Source organism: Leucopleurus acutus (genome assembly GCF_964270905.1).
Source record: "Leucopleurus acutus genome assembly, chromosome: 2".
Lineage (NCBI taxonomy): Eukaryota > Metazoa > Chordata > Mammalia > Artiodactyla > Delphinidae > Leucopleurus > Leucopleurus acutus.
This window is the reverse complement of record NC_139143.1, coordinates 143,260,835-143,280,780: the sequence shown is the minus strand read 5'-3', so window position 1 is coordinate 143,280,780 and position 19,946 is coordinate 143,260,835. Positions and strand designations below refer to the sequence as shown.

The 19,946-nt window shown below is 41.2% G+C and overlaps 1 protein-coding gene across 6 annotated transcripts in view; it reads left to right on the top strand.

The window, feature by feature from the left end:
• Window positions 1-19,946, top strand: part of FGGY (FGGY carbohydrate kinase domain containing) — a 422,532-nt gene that overhangs the window by 66,735 nt on the left and 335,851 nt on the right. For 5 of the 6 annotated variants that reach the window (XM_082834792.1, XM_082834791.1, XM_082834790.1 and 2 more), the window contains one exon: window positions 6,651-6,739. In XM_082834792.1, coding sequence (XP_082690918.1) covers window positions 6,651-6,739 — 89 coding nt within the window. Of the gene's footprint in view, window positions 1-1,674; window positions 2,411-6,650; window positions 6,740-19,946 lie in introns of those variants that run through there. The other variant, XM_082834794.1, reaches the window with a different exon arrangement.

Sequence of the window (19,946 nt, the reverse complement as noted above, 5' to 3'; positions counted from 1 at the left end):
ATAGCAATGATGAGAAGGGCATGAAGGGATCCAAGAGACTGAGGTGGTAAGGAAGACCTCCTCACTTCTCTGTTTGTCCAAGTCTCCCACTTTATTTCACGTCTGTTCCAAGACCTTACCCAGTCCAAAGCCCTCTCTTCTCTTAGAACCCTCCCTTCCACAGACAGTACCACCCACTAGGAACTGTGTTATCTAGGTTACCATGGCATCCTTCTTTCCTCCTGCATTTTATTGTGCTTTAGGGAGGCAGACCCCTGAACTAGCAGTGGGCTGGGCGTTAGAGATCTACATTTTAGTCTGTCTTTCCACTTACGTGTTGTGTAACCTTGGGACAGTTGTGATCCCTTTCTGGGTTTTACTTTCTTAACCTGAAAGGTGAGGTTTATAATTTCTTACCTTTCCCCTATTCTTTGCCTTAAAGAATTATACAGGTCGGATGAGATCATGCATGTCAAAGCACTTTGAAACACGTGAAGCTCTGCAGTAGTAATTAGAGTGAAATCCGTTGACTTATCAGGCACTCCACATTATTTCATTTAACCCTCCCAACGTCCTTTGAGGTCGATGCTAGTAATGTGGCATTTGAGGAAACTGGGGCTTAGAGAAATTAATTTGCCTAAAGCTACACAGCTGGGAAGTGGTGAGGACAGTAATCAAACTCAGGTCTGCCTGACTCCAAAGTTCTTAGGGCCCACATACCAAAGCCTTGTTTTCCTAATGCATGTGGTGTATCACATTCCTGGGCAAAGTCAGCTTTGCAGAATACGATCCGTTTTCATGCAAATGATAACATTTTTATGGTTGGAAAATCTGCTCTAGTGTGGATTATAAATTTACCTTTCTGTAGAACAGTAGAGCTCTAGGGGAGGTGTGGGGGGAAGATGCATATATGTATCCAGTTCTTGAAAATTAAATAATTTAAATTATACAATAGAATTCTTTCATTTTACAAATAAATTCTGTGAAGGTACAGTACAGTTAAACAAAACCTTCTCTACAGGGGGTGATCTACCTTGTCATTTTAGAGTTTTGTTTTTTGGGTGTCATTCTCAGCAGTAGCATAAATATTTATTCTACTTGACCTTTAGGCTTCAGCTCAAATCTATCCTCCATGAAGTCTTTTTTGGCCACCCAGACCCCAAAGCCCTTTCCCTTCTCTGAACCCTGTTTGTGATTACTCATTAGAGGCAGATATAGGGCCACACGAAAAATATTATGAGAAAGTTATGAGGCTGACTTACCAAACCTTGGTATCAGGCTCATTACATTATCATCATACATCATCTTATTAATTACCATTTCCTTTGCACACATCTTTTTCCAGCTTCATTGTAATTTTACTTTATTTTTATGTATTTATTTATTCGCGGTACGTGGGCCTCTCACTGCTGTGGCCTCTCCCATTGCGGAGCACAGGCTCCAGACGCGCAGGCTCAGTGGCCACGGCTCACGGGCCCAGCCTCTCCGCGGCATGTGGGATCTTCCCGGACCGGGACACGAACCCGTGTCCCCTGCATTGGCAGGTGGACTCTCAACCACTGAGCCACCAGGGAAGCCCTGTAATTTTACTTTAAAAGAGTTTGACTTTAAGTTTCTTTATACCTCCTGAAACTTTTTGCATTTAAAAAAGTTAGCGGCTTTTTGCCCTCCAGGAGTTTGAAATTTTGAGATGGACTTAGGCATGTGAATATATAATAAGGACACAGCAAGGGATGGAGGGATTCACTGAAAAGGTGATATTTGAGCTGCATTTGAAAATCGAAGGTAGACGTTTGATCATGAGAGAAGATGGGAAAGTCAATCCAAGTAGCAGCATCAGCCTCAACAGAGTCAGGGAGATATGAAAGAGTACAGTGCGTTTGGGGAAGAGAAAGAAATGAGGTGAGATCAGGGTGGGGAGTGATGAAGACAGGGATGATGGGCAGTGAGCCAAGAAGGAGTCATAACAAATAGTGGCCAAGTTGGAGCTAAGTTATGTGTCCTGAGAGCCATGCCAAGGAGATAAAATGTGATTCTAGGCCGCAAGGAACTGTCGAACCATTTTAAACAAAGAAACGTCATGGTAAGTTTTAAGTTTTTAGAAAGATGTCACTGGTAGCACAAACCTCTCAGCGTATCTGTCTGACTTAAAATATCTGCAGTGTTTGGTCTTTTTCTCTGTGGATGGGAGTATGAAACACAGTTATTTCATTCATTCTGGGAAGTTTCTGTTTGCAGATTATGACCCAGTCCATGTTTTCAGCATCTTTTTTTTTTTTTTTTTTTTAAAGAATGAAGTTGAGGATTAAGTTTCTTCCTGAAACATCTCTCCTTTCTGGGCCATCAGCCTGTGCCCTAATTCTCAGTCGTGAATATAGAGTGAGGATAAGGTTTTGCTTTTTTAGGGGACGTTGTGCTGGAAAACAACATCGTGAGTATTTGGGATGTTCTGGCGGGACCATTTACTGGGAGGGAATTAGGGAGCTCTGTTCTTCCCTTTCATTCACTGCACACAGCAGGGAGCCCAGATAGAATCCCACTGCAAGTCGTAACAAAATACTTAGTTGATCCTTTTTTAATTGGTCATCCCTACTTTCCCATGCTGCTCCTAGACCCTCGCATCTCCCAACATACATTGCAGTGTCTGCTTCATTTTACCCTCAAGTTCCCTTGGCATCTAGAAGCCAGCAGAGACCTCACTGCCTCCCTGGACATGGCAGTGAGAAGGAAAGGGAGAAAGCTCCAACTCTCTGCCCCAGGCTGGTGGGGTGGCTGCTGCCTGGCCTTGAACCTCAGATACACTTCTCCACCTCCGCCCTCTGCCAAGACCCGCAGCTGTGTGTGCTTTGAGTGTGGTTTTATGAAGTAATAGATGATTAAAAAAGAGATTTGTTCTCTTTGGTGGCTTTCAAGCCTGAGGGATTGCTTAGCTCAAAGGATTGTTATTGGAATGCAGAAGCCTTTATTGCCAAGTCATACACCCCAATCACTGCTGATTTCTTTTTTTTTTTTTTCCTTGAAAGGACTACTTTTTGTTAGTTGCTTGGTAACTGGAGGAGAGGTTTAACTCCTTCAGCACAGAGAGCTCCTAGTTTGAACTGGATTCAGCACCCACATTATGAGATGCGCCTAAAGTTGGCTTGTGTTGGGGACCTGCTCCGTGTTTGCTCTAGCCCGTGTACCATTTGTGCATGGAAGTTGTTATGAGGGATGTAGAAGTTAAGTGAGTTGCCCAGGATTGAAAGTGAAATCTCTGAAGTTTAATAAAACATTAGAGGGCTTCCCTGGTGGCGCAGTGGTTGAGAGTCCGCCTGCCGATGCAGGGGACATGGGTTCGTGCCCCGGTCCGGGAAGATCCCACATGCCGCGGAGCAGCTGGGCCCGTGAGCCATGGCCGCTGAGCCTGCGCGTCCGGAGCCTGTGCTCCGCAACGGGAGAGGCCGCGACAGTGAGAGGCCCACGTACCGCAAAAACAAACAAACAAACAAACAACATTAGAAAAAATGTGTTTTGGAGGGCTTTTCTTCTGTAAAGAATGGTAATAGCTTCCATCATGATGCTTCCAAAAGGCCAAAACCCACAGCTCTGCTAGATCTGGGAGCCTCAGGGTGGTGACTTTGGCCTGGGAAGGAAGGAACGCTCACTTTAGAGTGGGAAGCCCAATGTGGCTTTGGGTTAAGGCCTTGTCATCTGAACCTCAGTTTCTGCATCCTTCACGTGCAGACTATTGTGTATCACCTACAACCTCTGAACCATCCTGAGAATCCAATGAGATGAGGAACGTGGGGGCACAGTTGTAAGCTGTGGAAGAATCTAAGAGGACAGTTGCTGTGCCTGATGCAGGCCCGGTGGTTCCAAGCATAGAATTAATTCAGTAAGATTGAGGCCCTTGGCTGGGACTCCACTGGCTGGGGAGAGGCAGGGATGGAGAGATTTTCTCATAGAACTGGATTAAGAATCCATCCACGGGGGCTAATAGGCCCTTGGCCAATCTGGCATTTGATGACTAAGCATTTGTGAATCATGTAGCCCAACCTAAGTGCACCATGGGAACCTCATAGGTGGTGTCAGCATCTCCAAGTAAGGGATCAGGCTTCTGGAGACATCCCTCTCATCCAGGCAAACGCTTTCCGCCTCTCCTTTGCTGGCTAAGCTGCAGACTTTGCTTTTGTGGAGAAGGCAGGGAATACTACTGCTGTCTTCTCCCCCAGGACCATGTGCGTTTTTAAGGGTGCCTCGCACTCCTTATATGATGCCATTTCTGGTCACTCCTTCTGTGGAGAGTTTGAGCCAGGGTCTCTGGCTTTGCCCAGTGAAGCCGGCGTTGTCTCAAGGAAAGATGGCGCCGCCAGGCTGCTTTGTCCCTCCTGCCCCCGATGTGTCTCTTTCTGGCCAGAGGCCTGATGCTGTCTCTGAGACATTCTGCCTGGGTTCCGTTGTCCACAGAGGCTGTCTGCGTGGCTACAGGCTGAAAGCTCTCATTTTGCAAGGTCTGTAATGACTGTATACAAGATCTAACAGAAGCAGTTATTTTCTGAGTTGAGGATGACTGCTTGGCTTTGGCTGGTAGCAATGATCGTTGCTGCAGTGGTTTCGTGGTTTATTTCTGATTGGCCTTGGATTTCTGAAGTCTTTAGAAGGAGGATGCCTTTTCTCCCTGAGAACTGATCACCGAAACCACAGAGCACATGGAAAGAGATTTGGGGGACTACCCAGAAGACATACTAGTAGCTTGACTCATAGTTTCAAAGGCTACCATGTTCTGACTGATGTATTAGCATATAAAGATACTGCTAGTTCAGAGCTACGTTTGGCATATTTAGTCAACTTTAAGTGTTGCTTTGTTTAACATTAAAACGTATGAGTGTTCAAAGGAAAGTTTAGCCCTTTCTAGATGTAAGCGCTCACCCAAATGCTTAGGAATTTAAAATAAACAACCAACAACAACAACAGAAAATGGGCTTAACGCTGCCTTTTACATCTGAGCCCTTTTGATGTTATTATTATTTTAATGGGACCCTGTTCCTGGGTTAATACTCAGTTTCTCTGCTGTGTGTGGATGTCTGTGTTCAGAGAGTGGTGATAGGGGAGGAGAAAATAGGAAGAACTCATAGAATTTGAGGCCAAATATAGATAAAGAATAGTTGTATGTCTATAAAATAGATAGAACAGCACTCAGGACTTTTGTGTTGTTCTAAGGAGGTAACACATGTGGAAACCCTTTGTAAACTCTGAAGCGCCTCTCACCTGAGAGAGATTGGAAGGTGAAACTGAGCAGTTTGTCTAGTTGTTCAGTGCATATTTATCGAACGTCTGCTCTGTGTCACCTGCTAGCAGATACTAGAATATGTCTCTTTTGGATCTTCTGTCTTGTTGCCTTTAGGTTCCCAAAGATACCCATGTACTTAGGATACATTCCTTTTTGTTGTAGCCTCTTGGGGAGGGAATAATTGAAACCAGGACGTGGAGAGTTGCCTGGGTGGTAGGAAACCTTTCTTGCTGCTGCTTCTGTCTGTATTGCTCTTCTCTTTTTGAAGTCCTACTTCTCCAGGTCCTTGGCAAAAAAATGGCCACTTCACAGTTTCCAAGTTTATCTCACCTCCAATTCCATTCAAAGGCAGAAGTTAAATGACTCCATTTGGATCCTGATTCTAAATTCCTGGGAGAAGGAATCTGATTGGCCCAGTTAGGTCACATGTCCACCCCTAGTCCAGTTAAGTGTGTCAGGGGGACTGGAGTCATGTGATTTCTACCTCACAGCTAAGGGTCCAGTCCTGTGCCGGGGAGGAGAAAAGACAGTTGTGGGATATTATGGTGCATAAAACTGACAAGGTCCTTGACCTCATTGAGCTTACAGTCTAGCAGAAGAGAAGGACATTATACAACTGCTTGCAGGGTGATATGGGTTATAGGACAGCCAGACCTCACCTGAGGAGGAGATCCTGAAAGACCTCCCCAGGGAAGGATGGATTGGGTTAACCAAAGTGGGCAGAGCAGCAGGGTGGTGGGTGAGGAAGGAGTGTTCTGGACAGAGGTGGCAGAGGAAGGAAAAAGCCCAGTGGCAGGAAAAAAATATCTGACCACATTGGCAGTGTGGAAGAAATTGGAAGGAACAAATGTTTAAAAAAGTTATAAGAATAGCTCGATTCCATACCATTCTCTCTGGCTTAGATTGGAAGTTCTTTGTGGACAGGGACTATCATTCCTGTTGCCTTTGGAACCAGTCAGCCTGGGGAGACTTTTTCATGGCAGGACACATTGCATTTCATCGGGTAATTTCTTAGTGTGGTTTTTTTCCCCAGTTCACAGCTGTTCAGCTTTGAAATCTTTTTATGTGTCTTGAAGAGTATCCTCTTGCCCTTCACTGGGAAGATGGATTGCGTACCCTTGCAGAATGTACTTCCTCCTGCTCCAGGTTGGCAAAGAGGAATAAAAGGGAAATTATAGTCATTTTTGGAAGGATCAATAATTGCCAATTTTTCTTTCCTATATAGTACTGCTTTTATATCACTCACCATTCCCAGCCCCTGAACAGATGTTTTATTGCGCATTGTTGGCTATGCTTTTGTTTTGAAAATTTTGAAACTTTTGAAACTTTTGAAAATTTTGAAAGAGGAGAGGGGGAGAAAAAATAGCCCATAATTGATTCTAATATGTATTTAATTTGGCAGAACTTGAGAGAGACTTGCTGGGATAAGGCGGGACATTTCTTTGATCTCCCAGACTTCTTATCGTGGAAGGCAACAGGTGTCACAGCACGGTATGTTAATTATGAGTTGGATTTTATTTGTGTTCATCCATTCTCCGGTGTCTGTATATATGTGTGTGTGTGTGTGTGTGTGTGTGTGTGTGTGTGTGTATATTGCTTTCTTAACTCGCTTTGACTGGATGTACTGTTTGTACATCTGCATGCGATTTTGCGTACTTGAAACATCTTGAATCCATCTTCCACTTCCACTGCACATGCCCAAACACCATTGTTCCTATGAGGCCTGGAATGTGGGTATCCAAGGTGAAGACCATTCATTAAAATTGGACACATTTAAAGGAGACGTGAATAGTCCATTGTGAAATGTGACTATTTTTCCAAAGGCGCTTTTTACGTGATGAATAAAATAAACATTTTTTGGCCCCTAAAATTAAGGCAAGAGTTATGTTTTTCAAGGAAGGTGATTTTAACTTTAACTAGATGGGTTTGTTAATGAAGCTATTTTGCTTTTTATATCAACGTACCTGAATCATCCCAGAGTGTAGGAGTATGTATGTTGAAGTCAACAGTATTTCTCAAGAAATTACAAATATTATAAATAAGTTATGTGCTACACATCAGAGACAATTTTAAAAATACTCATGGAGTGTGATTGTGGCTGCTACAATGGATGTGTGCACAGATGTGCATATATATGGACAGATTGGACATGTACTCTCAAAGCATGCAAACCTGTTGTCATCTTGACCTCAGATTTCAGGGGATGCACAAGGGGAGGGGGCAGTAGGGCAGGGAGGGGTCTTCTTATCTTGGAAATGATTTAAAATTGCATATGAGAAAGGGGATCATTTCCCAGAGGACCGAAAAACCTGCATGAGTATGTATATATTTAGGTATATCTTAAAGTCATCTCTTTTAGAGAGCGCTAAATCCTCCCTATTTTCCCTTTTATTTAAACTCATGAGAAGCTGGGAATGGGAGTACCATTTTCCCTGTGCTCTTTCTGTCTATCTCGTTTTGTATGATTTGGATTTTCCTTGTAGAGAGTTGATGAGAGTGTGATAGTTCATTTGGCAGCAGGGGCTTCCAGAAAGGAGATAGTAGAAGATGTATTTCACAAGCACATCATTCATCTTGTTGATTATTCTCCCCTCCCACTAATGAAATGCTAGGGTGGAGGGGATTCACGTGCATATTAAAATGGCCTCAGTAAACCTCAGGTACTCATCCCTCTCTGGGGAGAGGGCTCTGGAGGAGTGGTCTGAACTTTAACCCATAAGGTGCAATTAGTCACCATTATATTGTTATCATCAATGGGGAGGGGGTTGTTTGGGTGAAGATCTCATCTGGACATTCCTCTTTTGGTGTGATATTAGTTGTCCAGAGTTATTTCTGGCAGGACCTTTCTCTAGTTTTTTTCCCTATCTTTGTGCAGTAGTGAAGGAAATGTTTTGATTATTTTAGCCAAATGGACCTAGGAGTCAAAACAGTGCTAATAGTGTGGGTATTGGTAACAATCCATTGGCCCCCACAAGCCTTGAGAACTCAAAAGCAGAACTACAGATGGAGGAGGACCTTGATTTTCCTTCTCTTTTTCCTTGGATGTTAATCAATCCAGTTCACTGATGTCCTCCCTGTTTTTCTGATAGTGCTAGATAGTCCACACCCCCATTTCCAAGTGTCTAATGCCATATTAAGACACCAAGAAGCCAGCTTTTTGAAGCTAGCTCTGGCTCAGCTAGATTTAAATGCATTGCTTTGCTTATCCACTGTGGAGTTACAACATGACTTATCCTCAGTTCTGCCATGCAAGAGTTTGGTGACCTTGGGAGTGGCCTTACCTTCTTTGAATCTCACTTTCCTTATCTATAAAATGGGGATCGTGATACCAAACTAGCCTGATTATAGGAATCAGCCGAATCATTTATTCAAAGCCCAGATCCTCAGGGCTTCCAGTTTCAAGCCTCCTGAATCAGAATCCCTATGGGATACCGGGGAATTTGTGTGATTAACAAGTGCCCCAGGTGGTTATATGGTCCGGTAAGTTGGGACAACGTTGCCTAACAGAGTATACATGAAAGTAATATGTAAGGTGGTCCATACCTGTGAAGGATTGGACGTATTTTGAAAGGTCGGATGGATTTGGTAAATTTAAAGATGGACAGCTTCTCATTGGCCTATCAGAACATGCTTGGGGGCTTCCATTGCCCACCTGTGACAATCTGAAATCCTGAGGAAGCAGAAAGTTTAGTGCTCAGAAATGATTTATTGACTGTCCAGTCATCCCTGCCATTTTTTATTGGCTGAGACACTCATGACTCATTCTACTTTCCTTGGCGTGTATTTGCAGTCCCCTCCCCGCCCCTTGCCCATACTCGCCAGCACCCTCAGAGGCCTCCCTTCCAGCTTTGCTCTCCTGGAGAGCTGAGCCTGTGGACCTTGGGCACCAGGCACCAAGTTCCCCTTGTAAAGATTGTTGCCCTCTCCCAGGCACACTTCTGTCTTACATCTGTCTTTCTCTTTTGTTGTTTCCTCAAACTCTTCATTCTTTCTTCTCTATTTCAACTTGCATGATCAGGCAAAACAAGTAATCTCAGAGCTTTCTCAATTATAAATATAATTGGGGTAATGACAATACTTACTCCATGGGGTTATTGTATGGACTGACTGAATAAGGTGACAGAAGAACTTCCAACACAGCGCTGAGAAAGTTTTTGAAGGAATTAGCTATTTTATTTTTCTATAAATTTATTTATTTATTTTTGGCTGTGTTGGGTCTTTGTTGCTGCACGTGGGCTTTTCTCTTGTTGTGGCGAGAGGGGGCTACTCTTCGTTGCGGTGCTTGGGCTTCTCATTGAGTGGCTTCTCTCGTTGCAGAGCACAGGCTCTAGGCATGCAGGCTTCAGTAGTTGTGGCACTCAGGCTCAGTAGTTGTGGCTCGCGGGCTCTAGAGCGCAGGCTCAGTAGTTGTGGCACACGGGCTTAGTTGCTCCGCAGCATGTGGGGTCTTTCCGGACCAGGGCTTGAACCTGTGTCCCCTGCATCAGCAGGTGGATTCTTAACCACTGCACCACCAGGGAAGCCCTAGCTATTTTATTTAGTTTCCTTACTGTATCGATTTTGGCAGGGAGTCTTTGCATTAAACTTCTGGCCTAGCGGAAAGAGGGAAATCCTTGTAGTCAGACTGACCTGGGTTCAATGTCTCTGCTATGTACTGTCTGTGAGCAGCTGGAGTAAATTACCACCCTCCCCCTCCCCCACCCCCTGCCCAAATTCAGGTCCTCATCTGGCAGTCCTGTCAGGGTTAGAGGTACTGTGGATAAAATGTGTAGCACATAGTATTTAAACAATTCATAGTTCTTTTAATGAAAAATCCCCATTGTCTTTCCATCTTCTAGAATAAGGAAGATGAGGGTCTGAGTTTGAATGTATGAATGCCAAAAAACACTCTGGACAGTGCAACATGAACTTGGCATCCTCTGGGCCAAGGAGAGGTTCAGATTTGGTGTTTATCTGGCTCTTATTGTGATTGTTTTGGGAGACTTTGGGGAAATGGGTGCCAAAAAGGCTAGAGGGTGTTTTTTTTCCCTTTCTTTTTTTCTTTTTATTATTCTAGTGGAGTCATGGCTGAAAAAGTGATCAGATTTCACCTTGTCTTAAGCCTTCAGACTTGTTTTTGGCAGTGACGGTGTGTAAGAAGTCTTCCTCCTCCTCCTCTTATCTGTTTTTCTCTCTTCTCCTGCTTTCCCCTCCCCCCTCGCTTTATTTATTGTTCTTATCTTCTAAACTATGGCAGCTACTCTTGTTTTTCTGGGTCACTGAGAAAATCACCACTTTGGCCTATGATTAATTTGTAGTTCAGCTCCATTCTTTTCATTATATTGATGAAAATAATTATTGCTATTTTTTTAAATAATAATTTATATAATCATCATAGTCATCATTTACTGACTGCATTCTCTATATCTGTGCTAACTTTTTAACAAATGTGAACCCCATTAGTCCTCCCAACCATCAGTTAAAACAGGTGGTGGTATCACCATTTTGCAATTCAAGAACTAAAGCTCAACGTTGTAGTAATTTGCCACATCCTAGCCTTTAGTGGATAACTGTCCAGAATTTTGGTAACATGAGAAGTGGGAAGTCAGAAATTTGAGTAATAAAATTTTGTATAATCAGACAAAAACATATTCATATGTATAAATCCTCCCTCTAAAGAGATTTGATGTGACTGATAATAGAAGATAAAAGCAGTGATAAAAATATTAAAAAGTCACAATGGAGTGAAATATTAATAGAATAAGATAAAGCCAAAAGCTTCATAGAAACTATATGGTTCATCATAATTACTAATTGATTTGTTTCCAAGCTTCCTAGTGGCCAAAGAAAAGGTGAGAACATAATCAAGATTAACTAAGTGAACACATAAGAACCCAACTGCTGTTCAGGAGAAGAACTCCCTATAACATTGCGGTCTGAGAGCAATTTCTCCTAGATTATCAAGGGTTGGCAATATTCTGTAAATTGTCTAAAAGTATGTCCTTTGAAATTCAGTTATAGCTTCAAATAGACTTTATTTTAAACCTAGTTTTAGATTTACAGAAAAGTTGTGAAGGTAGTACGAGAGTTCCCATTTACTTGACACCTAGTTTTCCCTATTATTAACATCTTATGTTTGTGTGATACATTTGTCAACAATTGATGAACCGATGTTGATATATTATTAACTAAATTCCATACTTAATCATATTTCTTTAGTTTTTACCTAATGGCCAAGATCCTATCCAGGATACCATATGCAATTAGTCATATCTCCTTAGTCTCTTCTTGGCTGTGACAGTTTCTCAACTTTGTTTCTGATGACCTTGACCGTTTTGAAGCGTGGTCATATATATTATAGCATGTCCCTCTAATGGAATTTGTCTGACGTTTTTCTCATGATGAGACATGGGAAGTATGTTCTGGGGAGGAAGACTACACTGACTATTGCTATTGAGTACCGTTCTCATCATGTCATATCATATCAAGGGTACATACTAGCAGCATGTCATCACTGTTGATGTTGATCTTAATTATCTGGCTGAGGTATTGTTTGTCAGGTTCCTTTCCACTTTCTATCTTGTATTATTGGAAGGAAATCACCATGCACAGCCAACACTAGGAGTAGGGAGTTATGCTTCAATTCCTTAAAGATGGAGTTATCTACATACGTTATTTTGAATTATTTTTATAGAAGATTTGTCTATTCTCAATTCATTTATTTTTATTTCTTTGGACAAAAAGAAATTGATTACCAAGTTCCTTATGCACAAGAGACAGTTTGGTTAGTTTGCTTTAGAAGTTATATGTTAGAATGTCTGAGTTTTCTATGGCATATGGGGAAACAGGGCTGAGTTTCTAGAATCTCAGGTTTATTTTTCCTTACATTTTGTATATGATATATTACTCCCCCCCCCACTACAATGTACAATTCTGTGAAAGTTGTCAGTAAATATTCTATTTTCTACTTTGAGATGAATTTATGTTCTTTAGAATTGTAATCCTTTTAAAATAGCAATTATTTTCCTGATTTGCATGGTTCTCTATGTGTGGGGTTTATAAGGGATATTATTATTCTGTTATTTTTCTTATGGTTATTTGCTAATCTGTCAGGAGAAGATTATGGCAGGTTATTGATCCAGATCTATAGTCATTTTCCAAATATAATCTCCAGGATCTCAAAAATAGTATCATTATTTAATGACTCTTATTACTGTATTTCATTTTTTAAATTATAAATCTACTTTATACAATTTATTTTTTTCACTCTATGTATTATTGTATTTTCCCTATCAAATATTATCTGAAAACATGTTTTTGATACCCGTATAATAGTCTATCTTATGTCTGTATAATGTCTGTGTTAGTTTTGCCAAGTTTTTAGGCTTAAAATGATCTCTTATTTTAATGTGCATTTTTATTATTAAATGCAGTTACCTTTTCTTATATTTATCAATCACTTGTTTTATTAATTTATGTCAATTAATGTCAATAATTGTATCTATTAGTATTACATGTATTAATTGCCTATTTATGTCAACTACTAATATTTATATTGGATTTCAGTGTTTTCTTAAATATTGGTGAGAATTCATGTTTTTGTTTGTTCATTTTACTATTTTCCCCAAGGTGTTATTTTTGAAAAAATTTTAAAGCTACAGAAAAGTTGAGAGAATGGTATATGGAACACCATATCTTTACCTACATCAGCGGTCTCCAGCCTTTTTGGCATCAGGGACCTGTTTCGTGGAAGACAATTTTTCCATGGACTGGGGTTGGCGGGGGGTGGTTTTGGGATGATTCAAGTGCATTACATTTATTGTGCACTTTATTTCTATTATTATTACACTGTAATATATAATGAAATAATTATACAGCTCACCATAATGCAGAATCAGTGGGAGCCCTGAGCTTGTTTTCACTTGCCACTCACTGATAGGGTTTTGATATGCGTCTGCAAGCAGTTGATTTATTATGGTCCCTGTGCAGTCAAACCTCTCTGCTGATGATAATCTGTATTTGCAGCCGCTCCCCAGCGCTGGCATCACCGCCTCAGCTCCACCTCAGATCATCAGGCATTAGATTCTCATAAGGAGCACGCAACCTAGATCCCTCGCGTGCGCAATTCACAGTAGGGTTCTCGCTCCTATGGGAATCTAATGCTGCCGCTGATCTGACAGGAGGCGGAGCTCAGTAGCGGTCCGTGGCCCGGGGGCGTTGGGGACTCCAGACCTATAATTCATCAATTAACGTTTTCGTTACATTGTGCTCAAAAGTGTTCTATCTCTGACATGCATATGTGTTTATTTTGCTGAACCATTTATAAATGAATTGCAGATACCACCTTCTTTCCTCATAAATTCTGCAATGTGATCCCCAAGAGTACTGTCCTTCTCCTGTGTAACCACAGTGCTGCTATCACACTTAGGACCATTAACATTAATCCTCATTATTTAAATTCCTAACAGGTACCCTATTGTTAACTGTTCAAAGTGCCACTCACTTTTCCTTGCCATTGGAGTTCTGACTGATAGAGACTACATACAGAGCATATTAGCTAGATGAAGAATGAAAACCTACCTCATTATCTTAGAAAATACTTGTTAACCTTTAATGTATAGAGCTTCTGGTATACTGGGTGGATAATGCAGCTCAGAAGTGAGGCTAAACCAGCACTTACATGTTCAGGTGTATGTGTTCTTATATGGAGGAAGGCAGGCCCGATATGCCAACCAGATGTCATCAAGTCAAGTAACTGAGTCAGCAACATGAATGCAGATCCTGCTGAGGTGTGCTTACCTAAAGCCAGTGCACACTGGTTGCACCTGGGCATGGAGAGTGAAGGCGTGGGCTAGATGTTATTCTAGGAATGACTTAGTACCTTATCTTTAACACAGTGACCCCTTCAAACATGGCTTGATATATTCCAGTGTCACAACAATCAGAAGGATTTCCCTTACCCCCTTGGAGAAAATTAAGTGAGGGGATGGGGTGCAAAGTCAGCTGAGCTTCCTCTGGTGCTGCTCTTAGTGGAGAGAGCGGGCAGGGAGCAGGCTCATCCTCCCTAAGGACTGAGGCAGCAGCAAGGGAGGAAGAAGGGGTAGACTTCCACGATAATATCTGCCTCTGGTGGCCTGCCTGCAGTCCACATCCCTTCCTTAGTACTTGACGTCCTGATTACCTCACTCAGTTGCATATCTAAGATAAGACTTGATTAAAAAAAAAAAAAGCTTTATTGAGAGAGAATTCACATACTATACAAGTCACTCATTTAAAGTATATAGTTCAGTGCTTTTGATAGATTACATTATTTTTATGAATTTTAGTAAAATATCTATAGCATAAAATTTACCATTTTAAGTGTCCAATTCAATGGCATCAATTACATTCATGGTGTTGAACAGCTATTACCACTACCTATTTCCAAAACTTGTTACCCCAAACACAAACTCTGTAACCATTAAGTAACAACTCCCTGTTCCTGCCTTCCCCTGCCCCGTTAACCTCTAATCTACTTTCCGTCTCTATGAATTTGCCCATTCTAGATACCTTATATAAGTAGGATCTTATATGTCTGGCTTATTTCACTTAGCATAATGCTTTCAAGATTCATCCATGTTGTAACGTGTAAGAATTTCCTTCCTTTTTTACGGCTGAATGATATTCCATAGTATGCATATGCTACATTTTGCTTTTCCATTCAGCTGTTGGTGGACCCATGATGGATAATTGGGTTGTTTCTTCCTCTTGGCTATTATGAATAATGCTACTGTGAATATTGATGCATAAGTATCTGTTTGAGTCTCTGCTTTCAATTCTTGTGGGTATATATCTAGGAGCGGAATTGCTGGGTCACATGGTAATCCTATGTTTAGCTTTCTGAGGACCCACCCACTGAACTTTTCCATAGCAATTGCATCATTTAACATTCCCACCAGCAATGTATGAGGATTCTAATTTCTCTACAGCTTCACCTGTTTTTTTTTTTTTTTTTTAATTATAGTCACCCTCATAACTGTAAAGTGGATTCTCACTGTGGTTAACGACTTGATTTTTTGTTAGAAATCTATTGAATGAAAGTAAAATTTATTGAATTTAGGTCATCCTAGAGGTAACATTTTTTGGCCAGAACTTGGTTGAAACTTGACAAGGATTCTGAAGGTAGTGTCATAAAATTAAAGAGTTCTGGGGAAAAAATAACAGTTATTTCTGATATGATTGATGCTAAAACTCTTTGATATGCATTGTTTTATGGTTGTGTTGAAGGATGATTTCTCAGAACAATGGTGTAAAACCGTTCTTCTAGGTTCTAGGAAGAATGATTCAGTCATCCTCTCGCGTCAGCTTATTTTTTGGTATCTTTAATAGTGCTGAGAAATGGCCTGTAAATATTAGATTTCCTTTACCCTTATTTTGGGGAAAGAAGAGTGCTCTCACTCTCTACAGAAGAAAAATAATCCTTATCTCTTCACTGATGAGTAATAGAAAAAATAGAAAATTAAAAATCATAGTGGTTTGAACAAACAGGCGTTCATTCTCTTCTGTAAGTAAATACAGATGTATAGAGTTTTGGGCCACTATGACAGTCCCACAAACTCATCAAGGACACTAACTGTTTTGGCATTTTTACTTCATTATCTTCAGCCCTGACTTCCATTCTCAAAGATACCTCATGGTCCAAAATGGCTTATGGAGTCTCTGTTTTTCAGCCCACATTTCATATAGCAGGAAGAAGGAAGGTGGGAGTTGCATAAAAAGGATGTACACACCTGAGTCAGCCTTCTTTAGAGAACCTTCTTTGAAGAGCTGCATAATACTTCTGCTTGCATATCATTGGTTTATGCTCACACGCGGTTAGAGCCTGGATAAAATAGGCTTTTAGTTGGGGCGTTGCGTTTCTCTTACTACTAAAGAAAAAAAGCGAGAATTAATACTGAGCAAATAAAAAGATAATCACAAAATTGTAATTTCTCAGTAAGTTACACTGACCGTTATCCCAGATACTAATTTATAATCCTTCTATAATAGTGACAGAGAGAAGGGTGAGCACAGGACAGGTCATAGGGGTGGTGATATATAGTTTGAAACAACTGTAGCTCATAGTTTCCTTCCTTCATTCATTTCACTTACTCATTCATTTATTCTTTGCATGTATGTTAATAGAGCACCTAAGAGGTCTCTTCTCTCTAGTCTAGCAGTAGGTAGGTACACATTTATTTAAACTATTCAAATTCCTGTAAGGGCTGGAGCCAAATACTCCTTAGCTCACAGTTTTGCTCTGCCCTTTATAAGCTGGCTGAACATGGGAAAGTCATTTAATCCTTCTCAATCCCAGGTTCCTTTTATGGTTGAAGGGGGACAAAAATTACATGGCTTTGTTTTATGGAGAAAATGGAGCACCCTGGGTGAAACCTCTAACCAGTTTGCAATACAGAGTGGTACACAGGAAGTGCTACTTTCATTTATCTTTCCCTTCAGTCTTTATTTTTTAGTTTAACGTTTTAAGGTGAAGCTAAATTCAGTTAAACAGCTTACAGGTGGGGTGGGGACAGTGGGCCATTTAGAAACCAAATAACCTGTTGGGCAACTTCTCTCCCCTATTGGGTTTTGTCTTGCCTTCCTGTAGGGTTCTGTGAGTCAGAGGGTGTGAGAGTGTCTCCAAAGGTCTCAGAACTGTTGTGGGCGTGAAGAAATGAGCAGATGGCAGGAGACCACAGGCCATCAGTATTCAGAGGCTGAAAGTCCAGGAAGGGCAGGAAAGAATGGAATATGCCAGGGCTGTCGGGGCAGGAGGGGAACGGAGTGTTCATATCATGGCTTCTCACCCATGCCTACAGTTGAGGCACAGACCCCCAGTGACTGGGAGTCCTGCTGCTGCCCTGCACTAACGCTTAACTATGAGATCATCAATGACTGTCCCTCTTTATCTGCTCTGTTGAGTCCAATCCTGGGGAAGGTTGAGGTTTCTTCTTTCACTTTTCATCAGTAAAGCAAATCTCGATGGAAAAGGTTAGGAATCCCCACATTTGTCCTTTGGGACAAAGGTGGTAAAAAATGTGTGACCTTGGGTGGTTATGATGTGCACCCTTCAATAAGAACCACTAGTCTGAATTTGCTCAGTTCCCATAACTTAAAAAAAAAAAAAATAACAGCCAGTTTGTATTGAATACCTGCTGTGTATCAGGTACTGTTCTAGGTCTTTTTTTTTTTTTTTTTTTTTCGGTACGTGGGCCTCTCACTGTTGTGGCCTCTCCCGTTGCAGAGCACAGGCTCCGGAAGCACAGGCTCAGCGGCCATGGCTCACGGGCCCAGTCGCTCCGTGGCATGTGGGATCTTCCCGGACTGGGGCACGAACCCGTGTCCCCTGCATTAGCAGGCGGACTCTCAACTACTGCGCCACCAGGGAAGCCCCTCTAGGTCTTTTGTTTAAGATATATGTGTATATGTGTGTATATATATATATTGAAGTATAGTTGATTTACAATGTTGTGTTAGTTGCAGGTATACAGCACAGTGATTCATATATATATATATATATATATATATATATATATATATATATATATACTTTTTCAGATTCTTTTCCCTTATAGGTTATTACGAAATATTGAGTATAGTTCCCTGTGCTATATGGTAGGTTCTTGTTTGTTATCTATTTTATATATAGTAGTGTGTATATATTAATCCCAGCCTCCTAATTTATCCCTCCCCCTTTCCCCTTTGGTAACCATAAGTTTGTCTTCCGTGTCTGTGCATCTTATTTCTGTTTTGTAAATAAGTTCATTTGGATCTTTTTTTTTTTTAATGCCACATATAAGTGATATCGTAGGATATTTGTCTTGTCTGGCTTATTTTACTTAGTATGCCAGTCTCTGTGTCCATCCATGTTGCTATAAATGGCATTATTTCATTCTTTTTTATGGCTGAGTATAGTATGTATGTATGTGTGTGTGTGTGTGTGTGTGTGTGTTTGTGTATACCACATCTTTTTTATCCATTCCTCTTTTTTTTTTCAGATCTCATGTGCTTACCTCTAGACATGAGTTCTGTATGCCTGAAAGATAACGGCCAGTATGACTAATTTTCCAATTGAGCAGCTATGTAGCATTTCCTTTACTTAACAGTTTTCTCTGAGACCTCGAATCACTTTTAGAATTTAGTTTTGCTTGCTCTTTAATATGGTAAAGTGGAACAATCTTGGGATGGGGTTCCTCATTTACAAATAGTATGATGGTAGAGTCTTTGCCAAAAATGTTTTGGAACTGTAAAAGTGCTAAAAAATAGAGATCTCATTTTCCAGGTGATATGACAGACTCCCAGAAGGGTCTCACCCTGTAGGTGAAACTAGTAAGTGAAGTATGAGTTAGGTTTTAAGGGGACATCCCCACATCATACATTGTTTAGGGGTCCTTTCTCTGAGCCGAGAAGGCCTCCCTCGGGATGGACAGGACATCTCAGTCTTGGTGGCCTCTTAAATTAGTTTGCTATCCAGGATGGCTGTCACTGTAGGTGAAATCTTGTGAACCTAGTTATTGGGCCTTTTGAATATGCTGTACCTGTGCGACTCTGGGTAGCCTCTAAGTTTCATTCACTCTGATTGAAGGTATCAGTATTCAGTCTTGGAACCCATGATACTGTAAGGGCTGTGAGGCCTTGGCGGGTGGCGTGGTTTGAAGCTTGGAAGATGTGTGTGGTCCAGCCAGGTAACCTTGGGCCCCTGGCACTTGGTCTGTCTGCAAGATTTGGTGATTGAACTAGTGATCCATTTAGCCCCTCCCTGGACTAAAACTCTGAGTCTGAGAGGTAATGGTGTTGACCAAAGTCTTGCTTTGGCTTCTTTCTTACACCTCATTTTTTGGAAAAAGTATTGTAAAAGTCTAACATTAAATTCAACCTTTGGGGATGTAATTTAGTGTCAAAATGCTATACTCTTTCCTTCTTTTTTTCACCTCTTCCAGTTGGTTTAATATCTTTTAGTATACCTTCCTTTTTTCTTGTTTTCTTCCTTCCTCTCTCTAAATTATCGTCAAGGGCCTTTGAAGAGAATTCTTAAATGTTATTGAGAAATTGCAGTCAGGGAGTCCTTTGTTCCCAAGTCATTTAGAAGATTACCTTTCCTTTTGTTAAATACGAAAAATTGTCAACCTGTATTGTGAGAAGGTGCCAAAAACTGCATTCACCAATAAAAAGCGTCAGCTCTCATTATTGCCCAGATATTATTCTTTTCAAAAGCTGAGTGCTCTCCGCAGGCTTTCTAAACAATCTTCGGCTCATTCATCTTCCTGGTTTCGTTACATTTTGAACCTCTCTGGGTCTGTATAGAGTGGCAGCCTGTCTTTTAAAAATTAATGGGTTCCAAATGCCATTCAAGCCTATTTCTGCCCTCAACCTCCTGCTCCCTTCTCCAGCTCTGCCTGTTAGGAGTCTTATATTCTGTATAAATATTGAGCTGGAGATAGTTTCTGAAGAGGTGTTTGGACTTTTAATTAGCACTGACAGCCTGTCTGCTTGGGCTTTTGCTCTGCGGTCTCCATGGAAAAGTCAGGCAGGTCAGTATGGAGGGGGCGGGGAGGCCCGCAGTGGATATGTTCCTGGCGGCTGGCCCTAGAGACACTGAACTCTGAGCCAACCATGAAGTCATTTTGAATTTAAGGAGTCTTGCTAATCCAAGGCAATGTGTCTTAATTTGACAAAGTAAAGACTGCCCGATAAGCAACCC